The sequence below is a fragment of the Lichenostomus cassidix genome, unplaced genomic scaffold (assembly GCF_008360975.1).
Source record: "Lichenostomus cassidix isolate B80296 unplaced genomic scaffold, HeHo_3.0 HiC_scaffold_35, whole genome shotgun sequence".
Classification (NCBI taxonomy): Eukaryota; Metazoa; Chordata; class Aves; order Passeriformes; family Meliphagidae; genus Lichenostomus; species Lichenostomus cassidix.
The window spans coordinates 486,326-510,755 of record NW_028147256.1 but is presented as its reverse complement, the minus strand read 5'-3'; the positions used below and the strand labels follow the sequence as shown (position 1 = coordinate 510,755).

At 42.8% G+C, this 24,430-nt stretch overlaps 1 protein-coding gene across 1 annotated transcript in view; it reads right to left on the bottom strand.

The window, feature by feature from the left end:
- LOC146423977 (tyrosine-protein kinase receptor UFO-like) overlaps positions 1–24,430 on the bottom strand; it is a 122,657-nt gene that overhangs the window by 43,014 nt on the left and 55,213 nt on the right. Inside the window, exons 5-8 of the mRNA XM_085044005.1 lie at positions 21,043–21,123; positions 16,643–16,758; positions 9,977–10,157; positions 5,657–5,817 (exon numbers count right to left, since the gene is read on the bottom strand). Of these exons, the coding sequence (XP_084900131.1) occupies positions 5,657–5,817; positions 9,977–10,157; positions 16,643–16,758; positions 21,043–21,123 (539 nt within the window). The remainder of the gene's footprint in view (positions 1–5,656; positions 5,818–9,976; positions 10,158–16,642; positions 16,759–21,042; positions 21,124–24,430) is intronic.

Below are 24,430 nucleotides of genomic sequence, written 5' to 3'. Positions count from 1 at the left end.
TTTTGGGTTTTTCGCCGAATTTGGGGGTTTTCGGATCAGATTGTTTTGGAGGATTTTTGTGGCGAATTTTGGGATTTTTGGGGCAAATTTTGGAGCGAATTTGGAGTCATTTTGAGGTGATTTTGTGGCAATTTTGGGGCAAAATTTGGTGGTTTTTTGGCAAATTTGGGGGTTTTTGGATCGGATTTTTTTGGGATAAATCCCAAATTTTTTGGGATAAATTGTGGATTTTTTGGGGTCAATTCTGGGTGTTTTCAGGTCTCACCTGAGCCACCAGGTAACCTCTGAGAATTCCCTTTTTTGCCTCCTTTGGGCTCATTTGGTGCATTTTGGATGTGAATTTTTGGGGTTTTTTCACCAAATTTGGGGTTTTTAGATTGGATTTTTTGGAGGATTTTTGTGGCGAATTTCAGGATTTTTGGGGTAAATTTTGAGGTGAATTTGGAGTGATTTTGAGGTGAATTTTGGGGTTTTTTCAGTGAATTTTGGGGATTTTTCACCAAATTTGGGGGTTTTAGACTGGATATTTGGGGTTATTTTTGTGGTGAATTTTCGGATTTTTGGGGTAAATTTTGGGGCGAATTTGAGGTGATTTTGTGGCAGTTTTGGGGTGAATTTTGGGGCAATTTTGGGTGATTCTGTAGTGGTTTTGGGGTGAGTTTTGGGGATTTTAGGGTCAGGATTTTTTGGGATAAATTTGGGGTGATTTGGGTTTTTTGGGGTGAATTTGAGAGGATTTTTGGTCATTTTGTGGCAATTTTGGTGAGATTTTTTGGGGGTTTTTTAAACCAAATTTGGGTTTTTCCAAATCAGATGTTTTGGAGGATTTTTGTGGCAAATTTTGGGGTTCTTGGGGTAAATTTTGAGGTGAATTTGAGGCAATTTTGGGATGATTTTGTGCCATTTTTGACACAAATTTTGGGGTTTTTTCAGTGAATTTTGGGGATTTTTCACCAAATTTTGGGGTTTTCGGATCAGATTTTTTCAGAGATTTTTTTCAGGGATTTTCCAGGATTTTTTTGGGGTAAATTCTGGATTTTTTGGGGTCTCACCTTTGGGCTGATTTGGTGCCATTTTGGATGTGAATTTTTGGGGTTTTTTCACCAAATTTGGGGTTTTTAGATTGGATTTTTTGGGGTTATTTTTGTGGTGAATTTTGGGATTTTTGGGGTAAATTTTGGGGTCATTTTGAGGTGATTTTGATGTGAATTTTGGAGCTTTTTTCCAATGAATTGTGGGGATTTTTCACCAAATTTTGGGGGTTTTGGATCCGATTTTTTGGGGTTTTTTTGTGTTGAATTTCAGGATTTTTGGGGTAAATTTTGGGGTGAATTTGAGGTGATTTTGTGGCAGTTTTGGGGTGAATTTTGGGGCAATTTTGGGTGATTCTGTAGTGGTTTTGGGGATTTTAGGGTCAGGATTTTTTGGGATAAATTTGGGGTGATTTGGGTTTTTTGGGGTGAATTTGAGATGATTTTTGCTCATTTTGTGGCAATTTTGGTGAGATTTTTGGGGTTTTTTTTGCTGAATTTGGGGTTTTCCAGATGAGATTTTTTGGGATTATTTTTGTGGTGAATTTTGGGGGTTTTGGGGTAAATTTTGGGGTGATTTTGATGTGAATTTTGGGGTTTTTTCAGTGAATTTTGGGGATTTTTCACCAAGTTTTGGGGTTTTTGGATCAGATTTTTTCAGAGATTTTTTCAGGGATTTTCCAGGATTTTTTGGGGTAAATTCTGGATTTTTTGGGATCTCACCTTTGGGCTGATTTGGTGCCATTTTGGATGTGAATTTTTGGTTTTTTTTCACCAAATTTGGGGGTTTTTAGATTGGATTTTTTGGGGTTATTTTTGTGGCGAATTTTGGGGTTTTGGGGTGAATTTTGGGGTGAATTTGAGGTGATTTTGTGGCAGTTTTGGGGTGAATTTTGGGGCTATTTTGGGTGATTCTGTAGTGGTTTTGGGGTGAGTTTTGGGGATTTTAGGGTCAGGATTTTTTGGGATAAATTTGGGGTGATTTGGGTTTTTTGGGGTGAATTTGAGATGATTTTTGGTCATTTTGTGGCAATTTTGGTGAGATTTTTGGGGTTTTTTTTGCTGAATTTGGGGTTTTTCAGATCAGATTTTTTGGGGTTATTTTTGTGGTGAATTTTGGGATTTTTGGGGTAAATTTTGGGGTGAATTTGGAGTGATTTTGATGTGAATTTTGGGGTTTTTTCAGTGAATTTCGGGGCTTTTTCACCAAGTTTTGGGGTTTTTGGATCGGATTTTTCCAGGGATTTTTTCAGGGATTTTTTTGGGATTTTCCAGGATTTTTTTGGGGTAAATTCTCGATTTTTGGGGTAAATTCTGGATTTTTTGGGATCTCACCTTTGGGCTGATTTGGTGCCATTTTTAATGTGAATTTTTTGTTTTTTCGCCGAATTTGGGGGTTTTCGGATCAGATTGTTTTGGAGGATTTTTGTGGCGAATTTTGGGATTTTTGGGGTAAATTTTGGAGCGAATTTGGAGTCATTTTGAGGCGATTTTGTGGCAATTTTGGGGCAAAATTTGGTTTTTTTTCACTAAATTTGGGGGTTTTTGGATCGGATGTTTTTGGGATAAATCCCAAATTTTTTGGGATAAATTGTGGATTTTTTGGGGTCAATTCTGGGTGTTTTCAGGTCTCACCTGAGCCACCAGGTAACCTCTCAGAATTCCCTTTTTTGCCTCCTTTGGGCTGATTTGGTGCATTTTGGATGTGAATTTTTGGGGTTTTTTCACCAAATTTGGGGGTTTTTAGATTGGATTTTTTGGGGTTATTTTGGGATTTTTGGGGTAAATTTTGGGGTGAATTTTGAGTGATTTTGAGGTGATTTTGATGTGAATTTTGGAGCTTTTTTCCAATGAATTGTGGGGATTTTTCACCAAATTTTGGGGGTTTTGGATCTGATTTTTTGGGGTTTTTTTGGGGTGAATTTCAGGATTTTTGGGGTAAATTTTGGGGTGAATTTGTAGTGATTTTGAGGCGATTTTGGGGTTTTTTTGGGTAAATTTCAGTGATTTTTTGGGGGATTTTTTGGGGTTTTTTTCCAGGGATTTTTTGGGGATAAATCCCAGATTTTTGGGGATAAATCCCTGGATTTCAGGTCTCACCTGAGCTCCCCCGGGGCTCCCCAGAGCCACCAGGTAACCTCTCAAAATCCCATTTTTTGGCTCCTTTGGTGCATTTTTAAGTGAATTTTTTTTGTTTTTTCGCCGAATTTGGGGGTTTTCGGATCAGATTGTTTTGGAGGATTTTTGTGGCGAATTTTGGGATTTTTGGGGTAAATTTTGGAGCAAATTTGGAGTCATTTTAAGGCGATTTTGTGGCAATTTTGGGGCAAAATTTGGTGGTTTTTTCCCCAAATTTGGGGGTTTTCGGATCGGATTTTTTCAGGGATTTTTTGGGGATTTTTGGGGATAAATCCCTGGATTTTGGGGTCTCACCTGAGCTCCCCCAGGGCTCCCCAGAGCCACCCGGTAACCTCTCAAAATGCCATTTTTTGGCTCCTTTGGTCCATTTTGGATGTGAATTTTTGGGGGTTTTGGATCAGATTTTTTTGGGTTTTCTTTGGGATTTTTGGGGTAAATTTTGGAGCGAATTTGGAGTCATTTTGAGGTGATTTTGTGGCAATTTTGGGGCAAAATTTGGTGGTTTTTTGGCAAATTTGGGGGTTTTTGGATCGGATTTTTTGGGGATTAATCCCAAATTTTTGGGGATAAATTGTGGATTTTTTGGGGTCAATTCTGGGTGTTTTCAGGTCTCACCTGAGCCACCAGGTAACCTCTCAGAATTCCCTTTTTTGCCTCCTTTGGGCTCATTTGGTGCATTTGGGATGTGAATTTTTGGGTTTTTTTCACCAAATTTGGGGGTTTTTAGATTGGATTTTTTGGGGTTATTTTTGTGGTGAATTTTGGGATTTTTGGGGTAAATTTTGGGGTGAATTTGGGGTGATTTTGTGGCAGTTTTGGGGTGAGTTTTGGGGCAATTTTGGGTGATTCTGTAGTGGTTTTGGGGATTTTAGGGTCAGGATTTTTTGGGATAAATTTGGGGTGATTTGGGTTTTTTGGGGTGAATTTGAGATGATTTTTGCTCATTTTGTGGCAATTTTGGTGAGATTTTTGGGGTTTTTTTTGCTGAATTTGGGGTTTTTCAGATCAAATTTTTTGGGGTTATTTTTGTGGTGAATTTTGGGGGTTTTGGGGTAAATTTTGGGGTGATTTTGATGTGAATTTTGGGGTTTTTTTTCAGTGAATTTCGGGGATTTTTCACCAAATTTTGGGGTTTTTAGATTGGATTTTTTGGGGTTATTTTTGTGGCGAATTTTGGGGTTTTGGGGTAAATTTTGGGGTGAATTTGGAGTGATTTTGATGTGAATTTTGGAGCTTTTTTTCAATGAATTGTGGGGATTTTTCACCAAATTTTGGGGGTTTTGGATCTGATTTTTTGGGGTTTTTTTGTGTTGAATTTCAGGATTTTTGGGGTAAATTTTGGGGTGAATTTGTAGTGATTTTGAGGCGATTTTGGGGGTTTTTTTTGGGTAAATTTCAGTGATTTTTTTGGGGGATTTTTTCGGGGTTTTTTTCCAGGGATTTTTTGGGGATAAATCCCAGATTTTTGGGGATAAATCCCAGATTTTTGGGGATAAATCCCAGATTTTTGGGGATAAATCCCTGGATTTTCAGGTCTCACCTGAGCTCCCCCAGGGCTCCCCAGAGCCACCCGGTAACCTCTCAAAATGCCATTTTTTGGCTCCTTTGGTGCATTTTGGATGTGAATTTTTGGGGGTTTTGGATCAGATTTTTTTGGGTTTTCTTTGGGATTTTTGGGGTAAATTTTGGGGCGAATTTGGAGTCATTTTGAGGCGATTTTGTGGCAATTTTGGGGCAAAATTTGGTGGTTTTTTCCCCAAATTTGGTGGTTTTCAGATCGGATTTTTTCAGGGATTTTTTGGGATAAATCCCAGATTTTTTGGGGATAAATCCCTGGATTTTGGGGTCTCACCTGAGCTCCCCAGAGCCACCAGGTAACCTCTCAAAATGCCATTTTTTGGCTCCTTTGGTGCATTTTGGATGTGAATTTTTGGGGGTTTTGGATCAGATTTTTTTGTGGCGAATTTTGGGATTTTTGGGGTAAATTTTGGGGTGAATTTGGAGTCATTTTGAGGCGATTTTGAGGTGATTTTGAGGTGATTTTGAGGTGATTTTGAGGTGAATTTGGGGTTTTTTTGGGTAAATTTCAGTGATTTTTTCGGAGATTTTTCCAGGGATTTTTTGGGGATTTTTTGGGATAAATCCCTGGATTTCGGGGTCTCACCTGAGCTCCCCCAGGGCTCTCCAGAGCCACCAGGTAACCTCTCAAAATGCCGTTTTTTGGCTCCTTTGGTGCATTTTGGATGTGAATTTTTTTGGTTTTTCACCGAATTTGGGGGTTTTTGGATCAGATTGTTTTGGAGGATTTTTGTGGCGAATTTTGGGATTTTTTGGGTAAATTTTGAGGTGATTTTGAGGTGATTTTATGGCAATTTTGGGGCAAAATTTGGGGTTTTTTTCCCCAAATTTGGGGGTTTTTGGATCAGGATTTTTTGGGATAAATCCCAGATTTTTTGGGGATAAATCCCTGGATTTTCAGGTCTCACCTGAGCTCCCCCGGGGCTCTCCAGCGCCACCCGGTAACCTCTCAAAATGCCATTTTTGGGCTCCTTTGGGCTCTCCCAGGTGAGGCTGGCCTGGCCACGCCCCCTTTCTCCAGGCCACGCCCCCAAGTGCAACGTCACGTTCCGGGGAGGGCCGGAGGGGGCTGGGGGGGGAGGGGAGGATGGAGAGAAAATTCCCAAAAAAAATTATCCGGAAATTGCCCAAATTCTGCCCGAAATCCTCCCGAAACCCCGAAAAAAATCACCCGAAATTCCCCCGAATTCACCCTGAAAATACCCCAAAATTACCCCAAATTCAGCCCAAAATTACCCCAAATTCAGCCTAAAATCCTCCCGAAATTCAGCCCAAAATCCCCCAAAAAACCCACCCGAAATCCCCCAAATTCACCCTAAAAATCCCCCAAAATTCAGCCCAAAATTTCCCCAAATTCAGTCTAAAATCCTCCCAAAATTCCCCCAAAATTCAGCCCAAAATCCTGGAAAAAACCACCCAAAATTTCCCCAAATTCACCCTAAAATCCTCCCAAAATTCCCCCAAATTCAGCCCAAAATTACCCAAAATTCAGCCAAAATCAGCCCGAAATCCTCAAAATTTACCCTAAAATCAGCCTAAATTCAGCCCAAAATTTCCCCAAATTCACCCTAAAATCCTCCCAAAGTTCCCCCAAAATTCAGCCCAAAATCTCCCAAATTCAGCCCAAAATCCCCCAAAAAATCCCCTAAATATCCTCCAATTCAGCCCCAAAATCCTCCCAAAATTTCCCAAAATTCAGCTCAAAATCTCCCCCAATTCAGCCCTAAATCAGAAAAAAAGATCCCGAAATCAGCCCGAAATTAGCCCGAAATCAGACAAAATTCATCCCCGAAATCAGCCCGAAATCAGCTCAAAAATCAGCCCGAAATTCATCCCAAAATCAGCCCAAAATAAACCAAAATTCAGCCCAAAATCAGCCAAAATCCAATCCGAAATCAGCCCCAAAATCAGCCGAAATTCACCCAAAATCACCCCAAAATCAGCCAAAATTCATCCTAAAATTCAGCCCGAAATCAGCCCCAAATCAGCCAAAATTCAACCGAAAATCAGCCCAAATTCAGCCAAAACTCAGCCAAAATTCAGTCCGAAATCAGGCCCAAATCAGCCCAAAATCAGCCAAAATTCAACCCGAAATTCAGCCCAAAATCAGCCAAAATTCAGCCCAAAATCAGCCTGAAATTCATCCCCAAATCAGCCCAAATTCAGCCCAAAATTCAGCCTGAAATTCAGCCCGAAATCAGCCCAAATTCAGCCCAAATTCACCCCAAAATCAGCCCGAAATTCATCCCGAAATCAGCCCAAAATCACCCCGAAATTCATCCCAAAATCAGACCAAAATCTCCCCAAATTCAGCCCTAAATTCCGAAAAAACCACCCAAAATCCCCCAAATTCACCCTAAAAATCCCCCAAAATTCAGCCCAAAATTTCCCCAAATTCACCTGAAAATCCTCCCAAAATTCCCCCCAAATTCAGCCCAAAATCTCCCCAGATTCAGCCCAAAATCCCAAAAAAAACACCTGAGAAAAACCCAAATTCAACCCAAAATTCCCCCAAAATTCAGCCCAAAATCCCGAAAAAAAAGAATTCCCAAAATTCCCCAAATTCAGCCCAAAATCCCCAACAAAACCACCAAAAATTTCCCCAAATTCACCCTAAAATTCCCCCAAAATGCCCCCAAAATTTAGCCCGAAATTACCCAAATTCAGCCCAAAATCCTGAAAAAAAGAAATCCCAAAATCTCCTCAAATTCACCCAAAACCCTCCCAGAATTCCCCCCAAATTCTGCCCAAAATTCCTCCAAATTTCTCCTAACATCCTGAAAAAAGAAATCCCAAAATTTCCCCAAATTCACCCCAAAACCCCCAAAATTATCCCAAAATCTCAAATTCGCCCTAAAATCCCCCCAAAAATTCCCCTAAATTCAGCCCAAAATCCCGAAAAAAAATCCCAAAATTCCCCCAAATTCTGCCCCAAATCCCCAAAAAAACCCAAAAACCCAAAATTTCCCCAAATTGAGCCCCAAATCCTCCCAAAAAATCACCCTAAAATCCCAAATTCAGCCCAAAATCCCCCAAAAAAACCAAAATCCCAAAATTCCCCCAAATTCAGCCCAAAATTCTGGAAAAAAACACCCAAAATTCCCCCCAAAACCCCCAAATTCCCCCCAAAATCACCAAATTCACCCCAAAATCACCAAATTCACCCCAAATTCCCCCCAAAAATCCCCAAATCACGTAAATTCACCCCAAAATTCCAAAAAACCCCTAAATCCCAAAATTCACACCAAAATCCCCAAAATCCCCCAAAAATTTCCAAATCCCCCAAATTCAGCCCAAAATCCTCAAAATTCACCCCAAATTTACCCCAAAAAATCCCCAAATTCACCCCAAAATCCCCCAAATCCCGAAAATTCAACCCAAAAATCACTAAATTTCTCCAAATTCATCCCAAATTCCCCAAATTCATCCCAAAATCTCCAAATCCGCCAAATTGCCCCAAATTCAACCCAAAATCCCTGAAAAAAGACCCCAAATCTCCCCAAAATTCCCCCGGATCCCCAAATCCCCAAAATCCCCCAAATTCACCCTAAAAAATCACCAAAAGTCACCCTAAATTCCCTCCAAAAATCCCCAAATCCCAAAATTCCCCCCAAAATCCCCGAAATTCGCCCCAAATTCACCCTAAAATCCCCAAATTCCCCCAAAATCAGCCCAAAAATCCTCAAAATTCACCCTAAATCCCCCAAAAATCCCCAAATCCCCAAAATTCACCCCAAAATCCCCAAATTCCCCCAAAATCTCCAAAATCCCCCAAATTCACCCCAATAATCCCCAAAATTCCCAAATTCAGCCCCAAATCCCCCAAAATCCCAAATCTCCCCAAAATCCCCCAAATCCCCAAAATCCCCAAAATTCAAACCAAAAATCCCCCAAATTCCCCCCAATCCCTGAAATTTCCCCCAAATCCTCAAATTCACCCCCAAAAGCCCCAAATTCAACCCAAAATCCCCAAATTCACGGCAGATTTACCCCCAAAATCACCCAAATCCCCCAAATTCACCCCAAAATCCCCAAGTTCACCCAAAATCCCTCAAATTCACCCCAAAATCACCCTAAAAAATCCCCAAAATTCAGCCCAAAAATCCCCCGAATTCACCCCAAAAATCCCAAAATTCACCCCAAAATCTCCCAAATTCAACCCAAAATCCCCCAAATTCCCCTAAAATCCCCAAATTCCCCCAAAATTGCCCAAAATTCGCCCCAAATTCTCCCCAGAAAATCCCCAAATCCCCGAAATTCACCCCAAATTCGCCCCAAAAAGTCCCCAAATTCAACCCCAAAATTCCCCAAATTCCCGAAATTCTGCCCAAAATCCCCCAAATTCACCCCAAAATCCCCAAAAATCCCCAAATTCACCACAAAAATCCCCAAAGTCCCTCAAATTCCCCCCAAATTCGCCCCATATCACCGAAATTCCCCCAAATTCACCCCAAAATCCCCAAATTCACCCCAAAATCCCCAAATTCACCCCAAAATCCCCCAAAATCCCCAAATCACCCCAAATTCACCCCAAATTCACCCCAAAAGCCCCAAATTCACAAATTTCCCCTGCAAATCCCGAAATTCACCCAAAAATCCCCAAACTCCCCCAAATTCCCCCAAATCCCCCAAAATCCCCCAAATCCCAAAAATCCCCAAAATTCCCCAAATTCACCCCAAAATCCCCAAAATTCCTCAAATTCACCCCCAAAAATCCCAAATTCCCCCAAAAATTCCCCAAATTCACCCAAAAATCCCCAAAATTCCCCCCAAAATCCCCCAAAATCCCAAAAATTCACCCAAAAATCCCCAAAATTCCTCAAATTCACCCCAAACCCCCAAATTCCCCCAAATTCCCCAAAATCCCCAAAAATCCCCAAAATTCACCCCAAAAATCCCCATTCCCCAAATTCCTCCCCAAGCTCCCCCAAATTCCCCCCAAATTCCCCAAATTCCCCCAAAATCCCCCAAAATCCCCCAAAATCCCCCAAAATCCCCAAAAATCCCCAAAATTTCCTCCCAAATCTCCCAAAATCACCCAAATTCCCCCCAAAATCACCCAAAAATCCCCAAAATTCCCCCAAAATCCCCCAAAATCCCATATTCACCCAAAAATCCCCAAAATTCCCCAATTTCCTCCCAAGCTCCCCCCAAATTCTCCCCAAATTCCCCCAAATTCCCCCAAAATCCCCCAAATCCCCCCAAAATCCCCAACTCCCCCGACTCACCTCCCTCGGCGGTGGCCATGGGCACCCATCCCCCCCAGGGCGAGTCGCCGCGCCTGTCGCGACAGGAAGCTCTGGCGCGATAGCGCGAGAAGGGGCGGAGCTCCGCCAGGCGCAGCGAGAACGGAGGGACGGCGACAGATCGCGACAGAGCCGCGACAGGGCCCGGGCCGGAGAGCTCTGCCTGTGATTTGGGGAGAATTTGGGAGATTTTGGGTCAATTTGGGGAAATCACAGCGACAGATCGTGACAGAGCCGCGACAGAGTGAGAGCCCGACAGCTCCACCTGGGGACAATTTGGGGGATTTTGGGGGATTTTGGGGACATGACAGTGACAGATCGCGACAGAGCCGCGACAGGGCCAGAGCCCGACAGCTCCGCCTGCGATTTGGGGAGAATTTGGGGAAATTTGGGGAAATTTGGGTGATTTGGGGACATGACAGCGACAGATCGCGACAGAGCCGTGACAGAGTGAGAGCCCGACAGCTCCGCCTGGGGAGAATTTGGGGAAAATTTGGGGGATTTTGGGTCATTTGGGGACATGACAGTGACAGATCGCGACAGAGCCGCGACAGGGCCGGAGCCGGAGAGCTCCGCCTGAGATTTGGGGAGAATTTGGGGGAATTTGGGGAAATTTGGGGAAATCGCAGCGACAGATCGCGACAGAGCCACGACAGGGCCCGAGCCCGACAGCTCCGCCTGCGATTTGGGGAGAATTTGGGGGAATTTGGGGAAATTTGGGGAAATCGCAGCGACAGATCGCGACAGAGCCGCGACAGGGCTGGAGCCGGAGAGCTCCGCCTGCGATTTGGGGAGAATTTGGGGGATTTTGGGGAAATTTGGGAATATCCCAGCGACAGATCGCGACAGAGTGAGAGCCGGAGAGCTCCGCCTGAGATTTGGGGAGAATTTGGGGGATTTTGGGGACATGACAGCGACAGATCGCGACAGAGCCGCGACAGGGCCAGGGCTGGAGAGCTCCGCCTGGGGAGAATTTGGGAAAATTTGGGGGATTTTGGGTGATTTGGGGACATGACAGCGACAGATCGTGACAGAGCCACGACAGGGCCCGAGCTGGAGAGCTCCGCCTGCGATTTGGGGAGAATTTGGGAGATTTTGGGGAAATTTGGGGAAATCACAGCGACAGATCGCGACAGAGCCGCGACAGGGCCCGAGCCCGACAGCTCCGCCTGTGATTTGGGGAGAATTTGGGGGATTTTGGGGACATGACAGCGACAGATCGCGACAGAGCCACGACAGAGTGAGAGCTGGAGAGCTCCGCCTGGGGAGAATTTGGGGAAAATTTGGGGGATTTTGGGTCATTTGGGAATATTGCAGCGACAGATCGCGACAGAGCCGCGACAGGGCTGGAGCCGGAGAGCTCCGCCTGCGATTTGGGGAGAATTTGGGGAAATTTGGGGAAATTTGGGGAAATCACAGCGACAGATCGCGACAGAGCCGCGACAGAGCCCGAGCCCGACAGCTCCGCCTGCGATTTGGGGAGAATTTGGGGAGAATTTGGGGGATTTTGGGGGATTTTGGGGACATGACAGCGACAGATCGTGACAGAGCCACGACAGGGCCCGGGCCCGACAGCTCCGCCTGCGATTTGGGGAGAATTTGGGGGATTTTGGGGGATTTTGGGGACATGACAGCGACAGATCGCGACAGAGCCGCGAGAGAGTGAGAGCCGGAGAGCTCCGCCTGATATTTGGGGAGAATTTGGGGAAATTTGGGAATATCACAGTGACAGATCGCGACAGAGCCGCGACAGAGCCAGGGCCCGACAGCTCCGCCTGCGATTTGGGGAGAATTTGGGGGATTTTGGGGACATGACAGCGACAGATCGCGACAGAGCCGCGACAGGGCCAGGGCCGGAGAGCTCCGCCTGGGGACAATTTGGGGAGAATTTGGGGAAATTTGGGGACATGACAGCGACAGATCGTGACAGAGTGAGAGCCGGAGAGCTCTGCCTGCGATTTGGGGAGAATTTGGGAGATTTTGGGCAATTTTGGGGGATTTGGGGTGATTTTTGATCTATGTTTGAGCACTTTTTGGATAGATTTTGGGTGATTTTGGGGTGATTTTTGAGCGATTTTTGGATGGATTTTTGGGGGATTTTGGGTGATTTTTAGTCAATTTTTGGGTGATTTTGGGTGATTTTAGGTGATTTTTGAACGATTTTTGATCGATTTAAGGTGATTTTGGGTGATTTTTGGGTGATTTTTTGTTGATTTTTGGTCGATTTTTGGGTGATTTTGAAGCAATTTTGGGTCAACTTTTGATCGATTTTTGGATAACTTTGGGTGATTTTTCATCGATTTTGGAGCAGTTTTGGGTCGATTTTGGGGTCATTTTGGGTGATTTTAGGTGTTTTTTGGGTGATTTTAGATGATTTTTGGTCAATTTTGGGTCGATTTTTGGGTGATTTTGGAGCGATTTTGGGTTGATTTTTGAGTGATTTTGGGGCGATTTTGGGGTCGATTTTTGGGTCATTTTGGGTGATTTTTGGGTCGATTTTTGGTCAATTTTGGATTGATTTTGGGGTGATTTTAGGGTCAATTTTGGAGCCAATTTGGGTCAATTTTGGGGTTTTGGGGACATGACAGTGACAGATCGCGACAGAGCCAGAGCTGGAGAGCTCCACCTGCGATTTGGGGAGAATTTGGGGGATTTTGGGGGATTTTGGGTCATTTTAGGGGATTTTTTTAGGCAATTTTGGGTGATTTTTAAGCGATTTTTGGATGGATTTTTGGGTAATTTTGAGTGATTTTTGGTCAATCTTTGAGCGATTTTTGGGTGGTTTTGGAGCAATTTTTGGTTGCTTTTTGGGTGATTTGTCGTCAATTTTTGGGTCATATTGGGTGATTTTAGGTGATTTTTGAACTATTTTTGGGTCGATTTTTGGGCGATTTGAGGTGATTTTTGGTCGATTTTTCGATGATTTCTGATGGATTTTTGGGTGATTTTTGGTCAATTTTTGGTCGATTTTCGATCAATTTTTGGATGACTTTGGGTGATTTTTCATCGATTTTGGAGCAGTTTTGGGTCGATTTTGGGGTGATTTTTGGGTGATTTTGGGCGATTTTTGGGTCATTTTGGGTGACTTTAGGTGATTTTTGGGTGATTTTAGATGATTTTTGGTCAATATTGGGTCAATTTTTGGGTGATTTTGGAGCAATTTTAGGTGATTTTTGGTCAATTTTTGGATGATTTTTGATCGATTTTTGGGTGATTTTGGGTGATTTTGGGTTGATTTTTGGGTGATTTTTGAGTGATTTTGGGTGATTTTGGGTCGATTTTTGGGTCATTTTGGGTGATTTTTGGGTCGATTTTTGGTGCGATTTTTGGTCAATTTTGGATTGATTTTAGGTTGATTTTCGGGTCAATTTTGGAGCCATTGTGGGTCAATTTTGGGTATTTTTGGGACATGACAGTGACAGATTGTGACAGAGAGAAATCCCACCTGGGATTTGGGGAGAATTTGGGAGATTTTGGGGGATTTTGGGGGATTTTGGGTGATTCTGATCGATTTTTGGTGACTTTATGGTGATTTTTGATCGATTTTTGGTAGATTTCTGGGGGATTTTGGGGCATTTTTGGGTAATTTTTGGGTGATTTTGCAGTTATTTTGGGGCAATTTTGGAGCAATTTTGGGGTGATTTTGGGTGATTTTTGGTCAAATTTTGGGTGATTTTAGGTGATTCTGAGGCGATTTTGGAGCAATTTTTGGGTGATTTTGGAGCGATTTTGGGTCAATTTTGGTTGATTTTCGGTTTATTTATTTTGGGATGATTTTTGGGTGGTTTTGGATTGATTTTTGATCGATTTTTGGGTGATTTTGGAGCAATTTTAAGTGATTTTTAGTGGATTTTTGGGTGATTTTTGATCAATTATTGGTCGATTTTTGGGTGACTTTAGGTGATTTTGGAGCCATTTTTGGGTGACTTCGGGAAATCCCGACAGCTCTGCCTGCAGATTTGGGGAGAATTTGGGAGATTTTGGGTCATTTTGGGTCATTTTGGGGGATTTTGGGTGATTTTTCATTGATTTTTGGGTGGTTTTTGAGTGATTTTTGGGTGATTTTACTGCAGTTTCTGGTTGATTTTTGGGTGATTTTAGAGCAAAATCAAAGTGATTTTTGGGCTATTTTTGGGCGATTTTTGGGTGATTTTTGGGGATGAATTTCGGTGATTTTGGGTGATTTTTAGGTGATTTTGGAACAATTTTTGGGTCGATTCTTGAAGCGATTTTTGATCAATTTTTGGGTGACTTTGGGTTGATTTTGGGTCAATTTTAGGATCGATTTGGGGCAATTTTGGAGCAATTTTGGGTCAATTTTGGGTATTTTGGGGACATGACAGTGACAGATTGTGACAGAGCGAGAGCTGGAGAGCTCCACCTGCGATTTGGGGAGAATTTGGGAGATTTTGGCAATTTTGGGTTAATTTTGGGTCATTTTTGGGGCAATTTCAGGTGATTTTAGAGCGATTTTTGGATGGATTTTTGGGTAATTTTGGGTGATTTTTGGTCAATTTTTGAGCGATTTTTGGGTGATTTTGGAGCAATTTTGGGTTGATTTTTGGGTGATTTTTCCATCAATTTTTGGGTGATTTTGGGTCATTTTAGGTGATTTTAGGGGCGATTTTGGGGTGATTTTTGGTGATTTTTGGTCAATTTTCGAACGATTTTTGGGTGATTTTTGGGCGATTTTTGGATGATTTTTGATGGATTTTTGGGTGATTTTGGAGCAATTTTGGGTCAATTTTCGATCGATTTTTGGATAACTTTGGGTGAATTTTCATCGATTTTGGAGCAGTTTTGGGTCGATTTTGGGTCAACTTTTGGGTTGATTTTTAGGTCATTTTGGGTCATTTTAGGTGATTTTTGGGTGATTTTTGGATGATTTAGGTGATTTTTGGTCGATTTTAGGTGATTTTTGGGTGATTTTGATCGATTTTTGGTCGATTGTGAAGTGATTTTTGGTGGAATTTTGGGTCATTTTGGGTGATTTTTGTCGATTTTAGGTGATTTTGGAGCAACTTTTGGGTGATTTTTGAGCAATTTTGGGATCAATTTTTGGGTGATTTTGGGTTGATTTTTGGGGCAATTTGGGGTCAATTTTAGGGTCAATTTTGGGGCAATTTGGAGCAATTTTGAGGTCAATTTTGGGCGATTTTGGGGTCAATTTTTGGGGACGCCTTGGGGACATTTTGGGGACAGCCTGACCCCAATGTCCCCAAAGTCCACAATGTCCCCAATGTCCCCAAATGTCCCCAGTGTCCCCAATGCCCCCAATGTCCCCCAATGTCCCCAATGTCCTCAATGTCCCCATTAATGTCCCCATTAATGTCCCCAAATGTCCCCAATGTCCTCAATGTCCCCAATGTCCCTGCTGTCCCCAATGTCCCCATTAATGTCCCCAAATGTCCCCAATGTCCCTCACCTGCACCGTACACTCCTCAGGCGCGATGTCCCCGCTGTCCCCAATGTCCCCAATGATGTCCCCAATGTCCCCAAATCCCCATTAATGTCCCCAATGTCCCCGCTGTCCCCAATGTCCCCAGTGTCCCCAATGTCCCCAATGTCCCCACTGTCCCTCACCTGCACGGTACACTCCTCGGGCGCGATGTCCCCGCTGTCCCCAATGTCCCTGCTGTCCCCAATGTCCCCAATGTCCCCAATGTCCCCATTGTCCCCAGTGTCCCCAATGTCCCCAAATCCCCATTAATGTCCCCAATGTCCCCATCAATGTCCCCAAATGTCCCTCACCTGCACGGTGCACTCCTCGGGCTCGATGTCCCCACTGTCCCCAATGTCCCCAATGTCCCCAATGATGTCCCCATTGTCCCCTCACCTGCACAGTGCACTCCTCGGGCGCGATGTCCCCGCTGTCCCCAATGTCCCCATTAATGTCCCCAATGTCCCCATTGTCCCCTCACCTGCACGGTGCACTCCTCGGGCGCGATGTCCCCGCTGTCCCCAATGTCCCTAATGTCCCCAAATCCCCATTAATGTCCCCAATGTCCCTCACCTGCACAGTACACTCAGGCTCGATGTCCCCGCTGTCCCCATCAATGTCCCCAATGTCCCCAATGTCCCCATTAATGTCCCCAGTGTCCCTGCTGTCCCTCACCTGCACGGTGCACTCCTCGGGCGCGATGTCCCCGCTGTCCCCAGTGTCCCCAATGTCCCCGAATGTCCCCAATGTCCCCAATGTCCCCAATGTCCCCAATGATGTCCCCAATGTCCCCAATGTCCCCATTGTCCCCTCACCTGCACGGTGCACTCCTCGGGCTCGATGTCCCCGCTGTCCCCAATGTCCCCAATGTCCCCAATGTCCCCAGTGTCCCCAATGTCCCCAGTGTCCCCAATGTCCCCAATGTCCCCAATGATGTCCCCACTGTCCCTCACCTGCACGGTGCACTCCTCGGGCTCGATGTCCCCGCTGTCCCCAATGTCCCCAATGTCCCCAATGTCCCCAGTGTCCCCAATGTCCCCACTGTCCCCAATATCCCCAATGTCCCCAGTGATGTCCCCACTGTCCCTCACCTGCACGGTGCACTCCTCGGGCTCGATGTCCCCGCTGTCCCCAATGTCCCCAATGTCCCCAATGTCCCCAATGTCCCTGCTGTCCCCAATGTCCCCAGTGTCCCTGCTGTCCCTCACCTGCACGGTGCACTCCTCAGGCTCGATGTCCCCGCTGTCCCCAGGCTCCCAGGTCACCTGCAGCCACCTCGCTCCTGCCTGCAGCTGGGCCAGCTTCCGGGGGGGCTGTGCCACCACTGGGGACATCGGGGACATCGGGGACAGCGTCAGGGTGACGTCACCCGTGTCCCCAAGTGACCCCAAATGGGGAAAATGGGAAAAAATGGGGGAAAATGGAGCCAAATGACTGAAAATGGCAAAAAATGGCCCCAAATTTCGGGGTTGTGGCACCACTGGGGACATTGGGGACATTGGGGACAGCGTCAGGGTGACGTCACCAGTGTCCCCAAGTGACCCCAAATGGGAAAAAATGGGGAAAAATGGGAAAAAATGGGGGAAAATGGAGCCAAATGACCGAAAATGGCAAAAAATGGTCCCAAATTTGGGGGTTGTGGCACCACTGGGGACATTGGGGACACCCTGGGATGTCACCGGTGTCCCCAGGTGACTCAAAATGGGGAAAATGGGAAAAAATGGGGGAAAAAATGGAGGAAAAATGGCTGAAAATGGCAAAAAATGGAGGAAAAAAGGGCTGAAAATGGCCCAAAATGGCACCAAAAATGGTAAAAAATGGAGGAAAAATGGTAAAAAATGGGGAAAAAATGGTAAAAAATGGGGAAAATGGTGAAAAATAGGGAAAAATGGAGCCAAATGACCAAAAATGGGAAAAAATGGAGAAAAAATGGCTGAAAATGGCAAAAAATGGCCCAAAATGGCATCAAAATGGTACCGAAAATGGGGGAAAATGGGCAAAAATGGCTAAAAATGGCAAAAAATGGGGAAAAATGGAGCCAAATGACCAAAAATGGCCCCAAATGGCCCCAAATTTCGGGGTTGTGGCACCTCTGGGGACACTGGGGACACCGTCAGGGACACCCTGTGACGTCACCGGTGTCCCCAAGTGACCCAAAACGGGGGAAATGGGAAAAAATCTCATAAAAATGGTGAAAAAATGGCTGAAATTGGCAGAAAAGTGGCAAAAAAATTGAGAAAAAATGGCAATAAATGGCCCAAAATGGCCCCAAAAATGGTAAAAAATGGGGGAAAATAGGGAAAAATAGGGAAAAATGGAGCCTAATGACTGAAAATGGCAAAAAATGGAGAAAAAATGGCTGAAAATGGCAAAAAATGGCCCAAAATGACCCAAAATGGCACAAAAATGGTAAAAAATGGGGAAAAAATGGTAAAAAATTGTGAAAAATGGGGAAAAATAGGGAAAAATGGAGCCTAATGGCTGAAAATGGGAAAAAATGGAGATAAAATGGCTGAAAATGGCAAAAAAAGCCCAAAATGACCCAAAATGGCACAAAAATGGCACCAAAAATGGAGAAAAAATGGGGAAAAATGGTAAAAATGGAGCCAAATGGCCCCAAATTTTGGGGGTTGTGGCACCTCTGGGGACATTGGGGACACCGTTAGGGACATCTCGGGATGTCACCGGTGTCCCCAGGTGGGAAAAAATGGGGAAAAAGGGAAAAAATGGCGAAAAAATGGCAGAAATTGGCAGCAAAGTGGCAAAAAAATGGCAAAAAGCGGAGAAAAAATGGCTGAAAATGGCAAATTTTTGGGTGATTTTGGGATGATTTTTGGGGATTTTTGGGGTGATTTTGGGGATTATTTTAAGGTGATTTTTGGGGTGATTTTGGGTGATTTTTGAGATAATATTGGGGTGATTTTTTTGCCGTTTTGGGGTGATTTTGGGTGATTTTTGGGTTGTTGGGATTATTTTGGGATGATTTTTGGGATATTTTGGGGTGATTTTGGGTGATTTTTTGGGGTGATTTTGGGTGATTTTTTGGGGTGATTTTGGGTGATTTTTGGGTTGTTGTTGGGATTATTTTGGGCTGATTTTTGGGATATTTTGTGGTGATTTTGGGATGATTTTTGGGGATTTTCGGGGTGATTTTGGGTGATTTTTTGGGCAATTTTGGGCTAAATTTAGGGGATATTTTGGGGGATTTTGGGGGGATTTTGAGATGATTTTGGGGGGATTTTTGGGGTGATTTTGGGTGATTTTTTTGGAATGATTTTGGGGTGATTTTGGGATTATTTTGGGATGATTTTTGGGATAATTTTGGGGTGATTTTGGGTGATTTTTGGGATAATTTTGGGGTCATTTTTTTGCCTTTTTGGGGTGATTTTGGGTGATTTTGAGGATATTTTGGGTGATTTTGGGGTGATTTGGGGTGATTTTGGGCTGATTTTTGGGGTGATTTTTGAGGTAATTTTGGGGTGATTTTGGGTGATTTTTGGCTGATTTTGGAGTGATTTTTGAGGTGATTTTGGGTTCATTTTTGGGGTCATTTTTGTGGTGATGTTTTTGCCATTTTTGGCTGATTTTTGGGGTGATTTTTGGTTCGTTTTGGGCTGATTTTTGGGGATATTTTGGGTAATTTTTGGGGTGATTTTGGGGTGATTTTTGGGTTCATTTTTGGGCTGATTTTGGGATAATTTTGGGGTGATTTTGGATGATTTTTGGGGTGATTTTTTGGCTGATTTTTGGGGTGATTTGGGCTGATTTTTGGGGATATTTTTCTGGTGATCTCTGGGTGATTTTGAGGATATTTTGGGTGATTTTGAGGATATTTTGGGTGATTTTTGGGGTGATTTTAGGGCTGATTTTTGGGATAATTTTGGGGATATTTTGGGTGATTTTGGGCAATTTTGGGATAATTTTGGGTGATTTTGGGGATATTTTTGGGGTGATTTGGGCTGATTTTTGGGATGATTTCAGGACTGATTTTGGGGTAATATTTGGGGATATTTTGGGATAATTTTGGGGTGGTTTTGGGTGATTTTTGGGGATATTTTTAGGGTGATTTGGGGTGATTTTTTGGTTGATTTTTGAGGTGACTTTGGGTGATTTTTGGGTTAATTTTTGGGCTGATTTTTGGGGATATTTTGGGTAATTTTTGGGGTGATTTTTGGGGTGATTTTGGGTGATTTTTGGTGATTTTTGGGGTGATTTTGGGTGATTTTTGGGTTCATTTTGGGTGATTTTTGGGTTCATTTTGGGTGATTTTTGGGTTCATTTTGAGGCTGATTTTTGGCGATATTTTGGCTGATTTTGGGGATATTTTTGGGGTGATTTTGGGTGATTTTTGGGATAATTTTGGGCTGATTTTTGGGCTGATTCTGGTGGATATTTTGGGTAATTTTTGGGGTGTTTTTTGGGGTGATTTTTGGGATGATTTCAGGACTGATTTTGGGATAATATTTGGGATGATTTTGGGATAATTTTGGGCTAATTTTAGGGGGTATTTAGGTGGATTTTGGGGTAATTTTTGGGCTGATTTTTAGGGATATTTTGGGTAATTTGGGGGGATATTTTGGCTGATTTTTGGGGTGATTTTGGGGTTCATTTTTGGGATAATTTTGGGTGATTTTTGGGGATATTTGGGATGATTTTTGGGATAATTTTTGGGTGATTTGGGGTGATTTTGAGGATATTTTGGGTAATTTTTGAGCTGATTTTTGGGGTGATTTTTAGGGTGATTTTTGGGGTGATTTTTGGGGTGATTTTGGGTGATTTTGGGCTGATTTTGGGGGATATTTTGGGTAATTTTGGGGGATATTTTGGGTAATTTTTGGGCTGATTTGGGTTCATTTTGGGGATATTTTTGGGCTGATTTTTGGGGATTTTTTGGGGATATTTTTGGGATATTTTTGGGGTAATTTTTGGGGTGATTTGGGGTGATTTTTGGGGTAATTTTGGAGTGATTTTTGGGGATCTTTTGGGTAATTTTTGGGGTGATTTTTGGGCTGATTTTGGGCTAATTTTGGCTGATTTTTTTGGATTTTTTGGGGATATTTTTGGGATATTTTTGGGGTAATTTTTGGGGTGATTTGGGGTGATTTTTGGGGTAATTTTGGAGTGATTTTTGGGGATATTTTGGGTGATTTTTGGGGTGATTTTTGGTGATTTTTGGGCTGATTTTGGGCTAATTTTGGCTGATTTTTTGGGATTTTTTGGGGCTATTTTTGGGATATTTTTGGGGTAATTTTTGGGGTGATTTGGGGTGATTTTTGGGGTAATTTTGGAGTGATTTTTGGGGATATTTTGGGTGATTTTTGGGGTGATTTTGGGCTAATTTTGGCTGATTTTTGGGGATTTTTTGGGGTGATTTTTTGGGTGATTTTGGGGATATTTTTTGGGTGATTTAGGGTGATTTAGGGGATATTTTGGGGTGATTTTTGGGTTCATTTTGGGGATAATTTTGGGTGATTTTGGTGATTTTTTGGGGATAATTTTGGGTGATTTTGGGTTCATTTTGGGGATATTTTTGGGGATATTTTTTGGATATTTTTTGGGGTGATTTGGGGTGATTTTGGGGCTATTTTGGGGTGATTTTGGGTCTCACCAGTGACAGTGGCAGTTCGGGACGAGGTCACTCCTCTGGCATTGTGAGCTTCACAGGAAAAGGAGCTGCTGCGGTTCAGCCCTGAAATTGGGGAAAAATGGGAAATTTAGGGAAATTTGGGGGAAAATTAGGGAAATTGGGGGAAATTTGAGGGAAAATTAGGGAAATTTGGGGAAAATTAGGGGAAGTTTTGGAGGAAATTTGAGGAAAATTCAGGGAAAATTTGGAGAAAATTCAGGGGAAATTCAGAAGAAAATTGGGGAAAATTCAGGGAAAAATTTGGGAGAAATTCATGGGAATTTTGGGGAAAATTCAGGGGAAATTTCAGGGGAAATTTTGGAGAAAATTTGAGGAAAATTCAGGGGAATTCTGGGCAAATTCAGTGAAAATTTGGGGGAAATTCAGAAGAAATTTGGGGAAATTCCGGAGAAAATTGGGGAAAATTTGGGGAAAATTGGGGAAAATTTGGGGAAAATTAAGGGAAAATTTGGGGAAATATGGGAAAATTTTGGGGAAATTTGGGAAATTTTAGGGGATTTTTTTTTAATTCAGGGAAAATTTGGGGAAATTTAGGTAAAATTTGGGGGAAATTTGGGGAAATTTGGGAAAAATTTGGGAAATTTGGGGAAATTTGGGGAAAATTAGGGGAAATATGGGAAAATTTGGGGGAAATTTGGGGAAAATTAGGGGAAACTTAGGGGAAATTTGGGGAAAATTTGGGGAAAATTTGGGGAAATGGGAAATTTGGGAAAATTTGGGGGAATTCAGGGAAAAGTTGGGGAAACTTAGGGGAACTTTGGGGAAAATTTGGGGAAAATTTGGGAAATTTGGGGGAAATTTGAGGAAAATTCAGGGAAATTTCAGTGGAATTTTGGGGGAAATTCAGGGAAAATTTGGGGGAAATTCAGAAGAAATTTGGGGAAATTCAGGAGAAAATTTGGGGAAATTCAGAAGAAAATTGGGGAAAATTTGGAAGAAATTCATGGGAAATTTTGGAGGAAATTTGAGGAGAATTCAGGGAAAATTTGGAGAAAATTCAGGGGAAAGTCAGAGAATTTAGGGGAAATTTGGGGGAAATATGGGGAAAAATTTGGAGAAAATTTGGGGGAAATTCAGAAGAAATTTGGGGAAATTCAGGAGAAAATTGGGGAAAATTCGGGGAAAAATTTGGGAGAAATTCATGGGAATTTTGGGGAAATTTGGGGAAAATTTGGGAGAAATTCATGGTAATTTTGGGGAAATTCAGGGGAAATTTGGAGAAAATTTGGGGGGAAGTTTGGGGAAACTTCAGGGGAAATTTCAGGGGAATTTTTGGGGAAATTTGGGGGAAATTCAGGGAAAATTCAGAGAAAATTCAGGGGAAATTCAGGGGAATTTTGGGGGAAATTCGGGGAAAATTTGGGGGAAAGTTGGGGGAAAATTCAGGGGAATTTTGGGGGAAAATTTGGGAAAAAATTGAAGAAAATTCAGGAGAAATTCAGGAGAATTTTGGGGTGAAATTCAGGGAAAATTTGGGGGAAATTCAGAATAAATTTGGGGGAAATTTGGGGAAATTTAGAAGAAATTTGGTGAAAATGCAGAGAAAATTCAGGGGAAATTCAGGGAAAATTTGGGGTAAATTTAGAAGACATTTGGGGAAAATTCAGGAGAAAATTGGGAAAAAATTGGGGAAAATTCAAGGAAAAGTCAGTGGAATTTTGGGGGGAAATTCAGGGAAAATTTGGGGAAAATTCAGGGAAAATTCAAGGGAAATTCAGAGAAAAATCAGGGAAAATTTGGGAGAAATTCATGGGAATTTTTTTGAAAATTCAGGGGAAATTTGGAGGAAATTTAGGGGAAATTTCGGGGGAATTTTTTTTGAAATTTAGGGGAAATTTGGGGAACATTTAGGGAGATTTGGGGAAATTTGGGAAAATTTAGGGGAGATTTGGGGGAAATTCAGGGGAAATTTGGGGATATTTGGGAAAAATTGGGGAAAATTTGCAGAAATTTAGAAGAAATTTGGGGAAAATTCAGGGAAAATTGGGGAGAAATTCAAGGAAAATTCAGGGGGAAATTTGGAGGAAATTTAGAGGAAAGTCAGAGAAAATTTAGGAGAAATTTGGTGGAAATTTGGGAGAAATTCAGGGAAAATTTGGGGGAAAGTCAGAAGAAATTTGGGGAAATCCAGAAGAAAATTGGGGAAAATTTGGGGGAAATTTGGGGGAAATTCAGGGAAAATTCGGAGAAAATTCAGGGGAAATTCAGGGAAAATTTGGGGGAAATTTAGAAGAAATTTAGGAGAAATTCAGGGGAAATTTGGGGGAAATTTGGGGGAAATTTGGGGAGGGAAGGACAGATTTTGGGGAGGTTTGGGTGTGACTCCCCAATGTCCCCAAATGTCCCCAAAATCTCCAAAATCCCCCAAATTTCCCTAATTTCCTCCAAATTTCCCCAATTTCCCAACTCCCCCCAATGTCCCCAAAATCCCCCAAATCCCCCAAATTTCCCAATTATCCCAAATTTTTCCCAATTTCCCCCAAATTTCCCCAAATTCCCCTAAATTTCCCCCAAATTTTCCCAATTTCCCATAATTTTCTCCCATTTCCCAACCCCCAATTATCCCAAATATCTCCAAATGTCCCAAATTTCCCCAAATTTCCCCAATTTCCCAAATTTCCCCAATTTCCCAATCTCTCAAAATCCCCAAAATCCCCCAAATTCCCCTAAATTTCCCCCATTTTTTCCCAATTTCCCCTAAATTTCTCCCATTTCTCAACCCCCAATTATCCCAAATATCCCCAAATTCCCCAAATGTCCCAAATTTCCCCAAATTTCCCCAAATTTCCCCAAATTTCCCAAATTTCCCCAATTTCCCAACCCCCTCCAACGTCCCCAAAATCCCCCAAATCCCCCAAATTTCCCAATTATCCCAAATTTTCCCCAATTTCCCCCAAATTTCCCCAAATTCCCATAATTTCCCCCAAATTTTCCCAATTTCCCATAATTTTCCCCCATTTCCCAACCCCCAATTATCTCCAAATTTGCCCAAATTTGCCCAAATTTCCCCAAATTTCCCCAAATTTCCCCAAATTTCCCAATTTCCCAATCTCTCAAAATCCCCAAAATCCCCCAAATTCCCCAATTTCCCCCAAATTTTCCCAATTTCCCATAATTTTCCCCCATTTCCCAACCCCCAATTATCCCAAATATCTCCAAATGTCCCAAATTTCCCCAAATTTCCCCAAATTTGCCCAAATTTCCCCAATTTCCCCAATTTCCCAATCTCTCAAAATCCCCAAAATCCCCCAAATTCCCCTAAATTTCCCCCAAATTTTCCCAATTTCCCCTAATTTTCTCCCATTTCTCAACCCCCAATTATCCCAAATATCCCCAAAATCCCCAAATT